The sequence below is a fragment of the Dunckerocampus dactyliophorus genome, chromosome 8 (assembly GCF_027744805.1).
Source record: "Dunckerocampus dactyliophorus isolate RoL2022-P2 chromosome 8, RoL_Ddac_1.1, whole genome shotgun sequence".
NCBI lineage: Eukaryota > Metazoa > Chordata > Actinopteri > Syngnathiformes > Syngnathidae > Dunckerocampus > Dunckerocampus dactyliophorus.
This window is the reverse complement of record NC_072826.1, coordinates 22357017-22368977: the sequence shown is the minus strand read 5'-3', so window position 1 is coordinate 22368977 and position 11961 is coordinate 22357017. Positions and strand designations below refer to the sequence as shown.

At 41.2% G+C, this 11961-nt stretch overlaps 1 protein-coding gene across 1 annotated transcript; it reads right to left on the bottom strand.

Annotated features, from left to right (window-relative positions):
- Positions 1–1646: 1646 nt before the first annotated feature.
- si:dkey-78k11.9 (P2Y purinoceptor 1) lies at positions 1647–10592 on the bottom strand. The gene has a single exon (XM_054783368.1). The coding sequence runs from the start codon at positions 6728–6730 to the stop codon at positions 5726–5728; it is 1005 nt and encodes a 334-aa protein (XP_054639343.1). The 5' UTR covers positions 6731–10592; the 3' UTR covers positions 1647–5725.
- Positions 10593–11961: the final 1369 nt, after the last annotated feature.

Genomic DNA, 11961 nt, shown 5'->3' with positions numbered 1-11961 from the left:
TATCATTTAGGAAGTAACAAAGAGTGTCGCTGCACGCCTTACCTGAAACACGATCGGTCCTGCACATGTGCGAGAACTACGTCACTTTCTCCATTCGCAAATATCTACGACGCTTCTGCGACGTCACATGCTGTGGTGTTTATTGTTATTGTTATTTTTAATTTATGACGATAAATGGTCAATAACCATACTTCATATATGTAAGAAATTGGGGAGTTATGGTATGAAGGTGAGCTATATGTTCCCTGCGATTGGCAGCTGGGATAGGCTCCAGCATACCCCCGCAACCCTAATGAGGATTAGCCGCATAGAAAATGCAATGGACCCACCCGGTCACGTATAATACACTTGAATAGAAAGTAAACCATACACATAAATACATACATTTTGCATGGTTACATTTGGATAAAGTTTCACCTGAGCACTGATAAATAGATAAGTGATCATCCTGAATATCTTTTATTCCAGTGTGATGTTGGCATCCTTCCGTTTGAATGGGTTGAATTTGAGAATGATTTTTTTTTTGTCCACTCACGATAGCTATGGTTTAAGTTTGCATATTAATTTAATACCAATTTGATAATCATGATAAAGCAATATCTGAAGTACAAAAATACATACAACCAACGATAAAGCCTCATTTTAGCCAACTCAATACCAGACAAGTACTTTTATCTGGTCACCCATGCACAAGTAGATGAAAAATTCACTCGCAATGTCTATTTTAGTCGCAAAATGCGACCATTTAGTCGCAGTCTGGAGCCCTGCATATATTGTATACCTTATACTCTATATATGCTGTATACTTATACTTACCATGTATGACTTGTTAGTGTCAGAGCTTTTCATTGGCAAAAAAAAACCCACCAAGTGACTGTCAATTTCAGATTTACTATCATAGATTTGTTTCAGTGTGATTGATTGATTAGCCTGGAATCCATGGCAACGCACACTGTCCTGGTCCTGGAATTTTTTTGTTAAAATGCTTCCTGACTCGCCAAATCTTATTTTAGGATTATCACACTAACTTTATCGTCTTCGTGCCTGACTCTGTGAGATGCCTGACTTATATGACATATGGGTTAACTATTTTACAAGCAGGCAAACAAGCACCCCAGTTAACAACTATACTAATGTGACTGATAAAAATACTGTAGTTAGCATGCAAGAGATGTGTCCTCCAGAGGGCCTTTCCTACACAAACAAATGTGTCTTAGAGAACTCCTGGAGAAGTGTGAACATTTGTCATCAGCCGACCTCCATTGTTCATGAGTAAAACAGTGCTATTTTTCCCAAATTTGTAACTCTAACAAAATAAATGTCCCCTAAAGAGAACATAGAAGCATAGAAATGTGGCTCTTAGACACATTAATATACATTCACACATATAATATTCATTGAATTTTTATTGCATGTCTAAATCTTCTGTATGTATACACATGTTCTATATACTGTATCCCACATACACTCCTGATCAAAACTTTAAGACCAGTTGAAACATTGGAAGAATTTACATTTTGCACTGTTGGATCTTAAGAAAGTTCTAAGTAGAGTTTCAAAATGCATAAAGAAGAAATGGGAGTGAGACAAAAAAAAGATTTGAGGGAGAAATTTATTGAAAACAAACATTACAGTGAAATAGGGTATTCATCAGCTGATCAAAAGTTTAGGACCACAACCTTAAAAAACAAAATCTTGGATTCAATGTAATTTTCAATGTCATACGCACACACACGCACACACTCATGTCTATCTGTCTATCTAAATACACACACAAAAAAAGGTGGATGGTGTAGTAAGTTAGGGTGATGGTGACATAAAAATCTTTTGATGTTAATTATTGGATGTTTTTGCTTTACAATTGAATTGAACATGTTTAGCAACGTTTTAGAGTGATTTGTGGTGTGACAGTCAGGGTGGGTGAAGAGAAAGTACACCTGCACAGGAAACCACAAACGTTGACATTATATCATTTCCGCAGTCTTTTCACGGTACTAAGTAACTTCATCGTTGAATCTTACAGTGCATGTATTGCATTTGACTACTTCCAATTAATTACACAAAATGAAACATCACATTCATGTAGAAGATGAGAGTTTACGAAGTATAAAATACAACGGGAAGAAACAAAAAGTACAATTTTATGATGTGTATTTCATGTGATGATATTTTACAAATATTAACAAATATTATGTAAATATTACTGTTTGATGATGTGATAGAATGCAACAGGTAGTGCAAATGGAATCAAGAAGGAAAGTACTGTACATTCACTTTAGGGGTGGTATCTTACACATTCGAACTGAGTCGGTACTGATGGCCAAGACCTGGGAATCTGTATTGGTACTACATCCATCCATTTTTTTCCACTTATCCTGGGAGGGGGGACACCGAGGCCTTGCCGGGCCGCCTGTGAAACATAATCCATCCAGCATGTTTTAGGTCTACCCTTGGGACTCCTCCCAGCTGGGCATGCCCAGGCAACCTAAGGAAGGCATCCAGGAGACATGTGGACTAGATGCGCAAGCCACTTCAATCGGCTCCTCTCGCAGCAACTCTGAGCTTCTTCTGGATGACTGACCTCCACAAATCTCTCAGAGTGAGTCCAGTCACCCTATGGAGGAAACTCATTTCGGGCCACTTGTATCCGCTATCTTGTTCTTTCGGTTGCTACCCAAAGCTCATGACCATAGGTGAGGGTAGACACATAGATCAACTGCTAAATCGAGATCTTTGCAACTGTCCGGTACAGTGATGGCATTACTGCAGACGCTGCCCTGATCCGCCTTTCGATCTCATGCTCCAGCCTTCCCTCACTCGTGAACAACACCCTGAGATAATTGAACTCCTCCACCTGGGGCAAGACCTCACTCCCAACCCAAAGGCTGCAATCCGCCATTTCTGGCTGAGAACCATACACTCAGATTTGAAGGTGCTGAGTCTCATCCCAGAAGCTTCACACTCAGCTGCGAACTGCCCAAGTAAACGCAGAAGATGACACAGACATTGTATACCAGAACACCATGCACCTTGACTAAATGCAAGGAGTATGCTCTGTAATGTAATGTAATGTACTTAATGTGCTGTAATGTAAAAATGGAATGTACTGTACTGCCGAGGTACCCAAAGTTTGGTACGCGTACCCCTGCTGTAGGGGGTACATGAATAAAAATTAAAAAGTGTGACTACATTAGCACTTAACTCTTGAGGTACGTAATGCACCTGAACGCCTGATGTGAACAGCCCTGAAGAGCGCAGGTAGTACAGTGCAGAAGAAAGGAGACCAGTGGTGTGCAGTCAGGGCCAGCAAAGCCTTCTCTGGTGGGTGAACACTATCAGAAGCAATGAGCTACAGTACATTTACAACTTAAATTCTAGTATTTGTTCCATAAATTGCATCAATTTATTCCCAACAGTTTATTATCTTCATTTCACAGCGTGTCTCTTGGCTGCACTGCTTCCAGTACTTGTACGTGTATGTTACTTTTTTGTCCAATCAGATTTCAGCTTCTATGTGTTGCCATGTCAAAGTAATCTGCCCAGGGCCCTCAAAATCAGGAGTGCTGGCCCATGTCATATCCACACTATTAGTAATGGCGTTGTTTCAAATTTCAGATTTGCCTCACGGGACCTACAATTTCTCATGAGTAGATGTATTTCACTTGAAAGGTTTTATACTTTTGTCATGTTTTTTAGATAAATATTGATTCTGAACTAACTGCCCCAGATGATGTAGCGTAGTGGTTTGGAGTTGTCTGAACCCTTCATCACCGAGCGGTTCCATTTACACTAGTTACAACTGGGTGAGCACCAAATTTACAAGCGCCCCCGATCACCGGTGGAAGTTACTAATGCTCAAGGTTAATATGAGCATGAAAGTCATGTATGCGTAGAAAAAGGATTATGTGGATGTCTTGCTTTATTAATAATGGTACTGTTGCGACCTGGTAGTTATGTTTAGTCTCAGACTAAAGTTTGTTGTTTTTTTAAGTGGCTGGATGGTGCAGTGGGTAAGGACTGCGGTGCTTGGGGTGAATGGCAACATACAGCAATGTATATTATTACTTTTTTTTTTTTTTTTTAAATACTGGCCCTCACAGTGTCTGCGGAGAAAAATTCTGTCCAGTTAAGGCCCCTCTGAAGGCCCAGCTACCAAATGCACCACCTGCCACACACAAGGAGGCAGAGCATGAGGTTGTTGATTGCTCTGTGAGCGTTATATGAACAAATGCAATGCTGATGATGTTGTGCATTAAGAGTGTTTAATCTTGAAGATGTCATTGATGTTGTGTGACAAATGAGAGGCGGTCTTCTTACATGGTGATGTGACTAATTAGTCCTCTTTTCAGCTGTATGAGGCTGTCATTTGTTTCTTGACTGAATGCACTGACTATTTTGTATGTTTATGTTCTTTATGCTTCACTAATAATGCATCTTTTTCAGGGTTTGTTCGGCGGTCCTTGAATGCACCATAGTTGTGTGCTGTATGACAAACTGAGATGTACAGTGTGTGTATGACTTTCTCTGACACTGCACTGACAGATGCCAGGACCTGGGAATCTGCATTGGTACTCCACCCATCAGACAGACAGACACAGAGGCCTTCCTAGGCCGCCTGTGAAACATAATCCATCCAGATGTATATTTTCGATCACTCCATTCACTTTGTTCTTGTTCACAAACGTAAATCCTGTGCGTAAATGCACAGGGGTGAGCTTCAATAATGTTAGCTTTGTGCTGCTGAGTGCTAGGGAGCATTATTTGTTTTTGGGGATAATCTCACGCTATTTGAACTCATATGTCCATTTAGCTCAGTAATAAGCCTCATATTGTATTTATGTATTCTTTACTATGTAATATTTATGTACTTCTGTACTACTTTCTGTATCGACCAGTCCAGGGTGTACCCCGCCTCTCGCCCAAAGTCAGCTGGGATAGGCTCCAGCATACCCCCGCGACCCTAATGAGGATAAGCGGCCTAGAAGATGGATGGATGGATTTCTGTACTTTATGTGCCTTTGTTTTCATATTATGTTTATGTGTAATATTAGTTGCATTGTTTTACTGATTATTCTTTGTATGCCATGCTGTTGCAGACCACAGCAAAAGAGCATCAACACCACAGTTCCCCATATCTTACCACAGCTTGTCACCACTTCACGTCCACCACTATAAATAAATCCACCAACAGAACAGAAGACAGACCTGCCATGTTCTTTAACTTGGACACACCTATGTATACCTTTGGCTGCTCTAAACCAGTAAATCCCAGGAGATATCTCACCCCTCTGAGAGCCTCTCCATTTTAGACTTAGGTGAGAAACTCGACTGAGTTCAAAAAATGATTCCTAGCCAAACAGGAAGATGTTGGAAGATGGTGTTAATCTCGCTGCCACATTGTGTCTTTCGGAACAGTCACATCAAGAATCACATCTTCAATGGAGGTAAAAGTAACCTTAAATGTTCATTGAGCCCTTTCATTTATTATTCATATATGCATTTTGTTGTTTTCTGCATGTAAAACTATGAAAATGTGTTCTGCGTTAACATTTTTGGAATTCTGGTACGGATTTCTTCTGGGAAAAATTAGGCAATCGGTTAGTGTACAAATATTACAAAAATGGTACAAATATACTGCATGTACTGTATGTGAAAATGACTGGAGGAGCTAAAAGATGAGTGCTCTTGTTGATGTCTATCAGGTGTTAAAGCTGCAGATCAAAGTTCATAACCTTCCCAGGGAGGGAGAAGTATTGCGGTAAAAGACGGCGTGTGTGATGTTGGTCAAAGATTCCCTGGTTCTGTCCCTGAAGCGATGGAGCGTGATGAGGAATTTGTCGTTTCCTACGATGTAGATGAGCGGGTTGATGGCGCTGTTCATACACGCCAGACATCGGCCCACCTGGTGGGCGATGTACACGTGGCGGAAGCCTGGGCGGCAGATGCCATCTTGTTTCAAGATCCTGGTTTGTAGGTTGAGGTTTCTGAAGATGTGGTAGGGAACAAAGCAGACGGAGAATAGCAGCAGCAGAACCAGTACCAGTTTCAAAGAGCGCTGCTTGAGCAGAGGGTTGATATTGGACTTTTTGGCCAGAATCCAAACAACGTGTCCGTAACACAAAATGATGATCAGCAACGGTACAGCAAACCCCGTCAGCGTCCATCCTAAACTGTAAGGAAGATATTCTCTCATTCGCTCGTTGGAGGTGGTGTCAAAGCAGGCGTTCTGGTTGGTTGTGTTGTTCTTGTCAAAGAACACGTCCGGGAGGATCTGAACAATGACCAGCAGCCAAACTAGCACGCTAATAAGCAGAGAGTGCCGGCTGCTGATCTTCCCCATCACTCTCATGGGGTGCACCACGCCAAGGTACCTGTAGAAGCTGATACATGTGAGGAAACCAATGCTGCCGTACAGGTTGAGGTTGAAGCAGAAGCGGGTCACCTTGCAGAAGGGCTGTCCGAACGGCCAGTGGCTGTTTCTGGCGTAGTACGCCACCAGGAAAGGCAGCGTGAACAAGTACTGCAGGTCCGCTAGTCCCAGGTTGAGCATGAAGATGTTGATGCTTCCTATTTTGTTCCATGCCAACCACACGCTCCTTAAGCCCCACATGTTGAAAAGTGTCCCCACCACGAAGACGCAGACATAGACAGGTGGCAGAAACACATGTGTGAAATGTAGGTTTATTCCACACCGTGAATTGTTGTCTCCTTGAGTGATGTTGCCAAACATCTTCAAAGTTTGCTCCTTTAAATTGGTCTGCAGCCACCTTGCATAGAGGCACGTGTCTTTGCATCTCTTACGCAAAAAGCTAAAGCAACATCATACCCTCACGCCTCCCTGCATGCTCCTCCTCTCTGCATGCTCCACGGGGAAGGTGTTACATGTGTCAAATGATACTATCCTATCTTTGTGTGGTCACTTGTTGCATATTTACGCGCCCTTTTGGTGCAGGAGAAGGATAAGTCAACACTGCCACCATGTGGAGAAACACGTCTAAGACGTATGCCTGTAAGCCTGTCTTCCCCTTGGCTGCCCTTGATATTTCTTCATTTTGTATCATCTATACAGAAGAATGCTTTCTGGAATGGGACGCATTATTTGTTGTGTACATAGTTAGCACCATAACCCCTCGTTTATGGCTGTTACCTATTCTTTTTTCAGTGTACACCAACAACATCTCATGCGCTGTCGTTAATAAAGTATGCTGACGACATGGCTCTAGTGGCACACATCACGGACACAGAGGCTCTGACACAGTACCAGAGCAGGTCCACACTCTGGTATGTGGCTTTGCTCAGAGCTCATTGGAACTTAACATTTCTGAAACAAAGGAGTTGTGCTGTAGAGCCACAGGGAAAGGCACTGCAAGCATCTCTCAACCTCTCGTCATTCATGGCCAGCAGGTGGAGCAGGTTGACTGACTGATAGACATAGACAATAACTTGTCTTTTGGACACCAGGCAGACTCAGCTTTCAAGAAGGCACAACAACGCCTCCACCTCCTGAGAAAACCGAGATCTTTTAATGTTAGCAAAGACATTTTAACTCTTGTGTACACTTCACTCTCTTCCTGGTACAATTTTCTCACACTCAAACATAAAACAAAACTCTCAAGCATCATAAACCAGGCCAGTAAAATCACTCAAACACCTCAGACTCCCCTCTGTGAATTGTATAGGCGATCAGTGCTGAGAAAAGCCACTCTCATCACTGAGGATGCCACACACCCCTTGCACCATTCCTTCACTCTGCTGCCGTCAGGCAGCCGATACAGAACCCCACTGGCCCGCAAAAACACCTACAAGAAATCCTTTATTCCAGTTGCAGTAACTATCTTAAACAGCGCTCGGTAGCACTGTTATTCTTTTTTTTGTTTGTGACTTATGTGTTTGATGTGTGCTTTATATTGTACTTTATTGTGAGTGAATTTTTATAAGCCGTGTTGGAAGACAAATTTCTGTTTTATAGAACAGACAATAAAGTTCTATTCTATTCTTAATTGATTCCAGATCAGACTGTGATAAGTGAATTTCCGCGAAGTAGGATTTCTTATTTATAAATGGAATAGTTTCATAGAGCATAGAAAACCTGTTTACCACCTTCTATATATGTTTTTTTTAACATTAGAGCCCTCTAGAAATGAAACACCCTGGACTAGTTGCCAGCCAATCACAGGGCACAAATAGGCAAACAACCATTCACACTCACATTCATACCTATGGACAATTTAGAGTCGACAATTAACCTAACATGCATGTTTTTGGAATGTGGGAGGAAACCGGAGTACCCGAAAACCAACACACGCACGGGGATAACATGCAAATTCCACACAGAGATGCCCAATGGAGATTTGAATCCAGATCTTGCCGATCTCCTGACTGTGTGGCCAACATGCTAACCACTCAGACACTGCGGGGCCGTCTATAATAATCAGTATAATAATAAATAAACAAACAACCAGTCCAGGGTGTACCCCGCCTCTTGCCCGAAGTCAGCTGGGATAGGCTCCAGCATACCTCTGCGACCCTAATTAGGATAAGCAGCACAGAAAAAGGATGGATGGAATAATAAATAGGGATAAGTGTAGCAAAACAAATCCAAGCATCTTCTTCCTTCTATTTTGCAAACATCAACTGCTTGTACTGTTTTTGAAATTCGCTCATCTTGGTGCATTGTTTGAGTTCCTTACTCAATCCCTTCCATAATTTAATTCCACGTACAAATGCTGTGGGTTTTTATCGTTGTTCTCGCATAAAAGTGTTTCAAATGAATTTTTTACGAAGATCATAATTCTCCTCTCTTGTAGAAAGGTATTGTATGACATTTTTGGGTAGCAGGTTATTGTTAGGTAGCTTTATGCATTATTTTAGCGGTTTGAAAATTTAAAATCAGCAAAAAAATTACTATTTGTGATTTTAAAAGTAAGGGATTTTTATCTTCTCTATGTGGCATTATGAATTATCCTCACTGATCTTTTTTGCAGTACATTTAGCGAGTGAAGATTGCTTTTATAGTCATTACCCCATATCTCCACACAATAAGTTAGATATGGTAAAACCAGAGAACAGTAAAGAGTGTGGAGTGATTTTTGATCAAGAACAAATTTTGCTTTATTCAATATTGAAGAATGTTTCGCCATGTTGTATATTTTTCATGTGCTATTTCCAGCTCATTTTTTCATCTATTATGATCCCCAGAAATTTATTTTCGTTCACCCTTTCAATGTCCACTCCGTCTATTTGTATTTGGTCGTACGTGTCTTTTCAGCTATTACCAAATAGTATTTTTTAGTTATACCGAAGCAGTCTAGTATCTTGACCTGACTAACATCTTTGGCAGCATCCTTCCACTTTCCCCTCCCACAAACAACAACCATGTCTGCCATGTGCAACTTAACTGCCAACACATGCCATGGAAAATATCTTGCGGGGCCAGCACCTTTAAAAAAGCTTTAATAAGGCATTTAAAGACCAAACAACTAACAGAGTATGGTGAGTTTTCGAGGCGCACAGTGTGATCATCATGCAAAGGCAGTTAACGTAGCCGTGGCTAACACTCGCGCCTATGTGCATGACAGTGAGAAAGCTAAGCTCATAACCTGAAAAATAACTGGAAGACATCTGGTTTGCCGAGTGCTTTTTCCACATACCTGGAAGATCCACCAATGTACTCTCCCATTCAAAGTCTCCTAAAAGAAGGCATGTAATCCTCTGGAAGTTTCATGTTCTCTTGAAAAAGTAAGTTGAATATGTTTATGTCTAAATTAAGGTGATTTTTGTGGTTCCGTTTTTTTGTATCATATAGCCATGTAGGGCTAGTCTAGGCTAGGCTAGTCAATTTCTCTCAAGGCCTGGACCACCACACCAACACCACATTTTACTGTTACTGTTTTTTAATGCAGCATTTATTTTTACACCAAATGCAATGGGACACACACCTTCCCAAAGGTTCAGCTATTGTCTCGAGTACTTTCCCAAAGGTCTTGGGGATCATCAAGATTTTTTTTCTGGCAAAATTGAGAAGAGCCTTAATGTTCGTCTTGAAACTCTGTCATGCAGGCTATTTTTGCCCAGTGTTTTTCTTATGGTGGAGTCATGAACACTGACCTTAATTGAGGCAAGTGAGGCCTGCAGTTCTTTGGATGCAGTTGTGGGGTCAAGTCGTCGCTGCGGTCTTGGGGTAATTTTGAATATTTGTATTCTGAATATGCTTGTATGCTTCAATGCTCTCCATTTTGTTGCATTTTGCTGGTTTCAGTTTTGAGTTCAGTCTGTACAGTACAGATAAATACATATCGCATTTCAAATCGGGGGGTGCGAAAATATTTCTGTCCCCCAACGAGAACCACTGCCCTACAACACTTTTTTGGCGACCTAAATTGCATTTAAAAGAAAACAAGACCAAATTTCACATAAATTATAAAATGTTTGACTGTACAAAGATTGAATGAACACAAGAGGCTTATCCATCCATCCATCCATCTATTTTCTATACCGTTTCTTCCTCATTAGTGTCGCGGGGGCATGCTGGAGCCTATCCCAGCTGACTTCGGGCGACAGGCGGGGTACACCCCGGACTGGTCGCCAGCCAATCGCAGGGCACACACAAGAGGCTTATTTTTAAGTTAAATAAAAGTGCACAGTTTTTTCTGAAAAAAATATTAAATTACAAGATTTAGGGGTATAACAAGATGCTGCATCATCAGTAAGGTGAATGTGCTGTGTCAAAGTGCTTGGAGTGCCTTGGAGGTGGAAAAGCGCTATACAAGCACGATACGATTCAAGGATGATATTGGTTTAGGACGATTCAGTAACTTTTTAGGCAAAAGTTCAACCAGTGTGACTGTGAAATAAATACCTGGATACTGGACAATGCAGGTGAAGTTTCCCAGATTCCTGATTTGTTTTGTAAGGGAATCAGGTATAAATTATTAATAATGCTGACATACTTAAGAATCAAGTATAAATGACTACAAAAAAATTGTTAAAAATGCAAAACAAAATCAGGATGAACAGAGGTTGGTATAGCTTGCCATGCTTACTTAAATAGTGCAATCCAAACCTGCACTTTGCACCCCAAGGTGAGAGACATTATGCAAATTCCTCAGCAAATGAATGTGGTATATTGTCATCAATAGGTGTTGACTTTGTCACCTGTACGGGCCAATAGAAGCAGAGTCTTTTTTGTGCTGATAAACAGCCATTCGAAAGAACGGTCCCGCAACAAGCTAGTAATGTGGCCTCCTTGTACCTTTTGAGAGGGTCGTGATGGGTACTCCGTCTTCATGATGCGCTTAACAGAGACACTGAAGAGGATACCGTGGTGTGGTGGATTTATGATAATAAGTTTTGATAATGATGAGACTAAACTGATACTTTGCATGTCAAGTGATGGCAAATGGCATGCAGCAGTCTAAGGAAACGTGGTAACGCAAAAGAAGACTACATAAACGAGAGTGTAAATGTGTGACAAAAGGAATAAACAAAAATTATAGCTTCCCAGTCTTTCCTCTCTCCTTCCTCCCCGGCACAAGCAAGTGCATTCATTGCTTCCACGTAAGTAAGCCTTTGTTTTGACGTGGACATGCCGCGCTGGATGATGACGTCACCAAGCCTCACTGCTGCTGGACCGTAAACAAGTCTATAGACGTACAAAACGTCCTTACTTTACATATTGTCCCCATAAATGTCACTTAAAGGAATTTAGCCTAAAGACAGATGAGTTAAATATGAATACTGAATGAAGTGAATCAACTGATCTGACCAAAAGAAGAAAAAGTGAATAAACTGTATTTCACAGGTCACCTACAACTCCCATGACCACCACATACCCAGAAGACAATGACATCACCGACAGGCAGACTCTGACGTTTAACGTCTGTATCATTAAAAGTGCTTAAAAAAAGCACAACTATATAAAACCTGCCGTGCATAAATCCAATGTTTCATTTCTTAATATTG

Excerpts from the sequence above, each read along its gene's own strand:
- si:dkey-78k11.9 (XM_054783368.1), bottom strand. The coding sequence starts at position 6,730 with ATGTTTGGCAACATCACTCAAGGAGACAACAATTCACGGTGTGGAATA.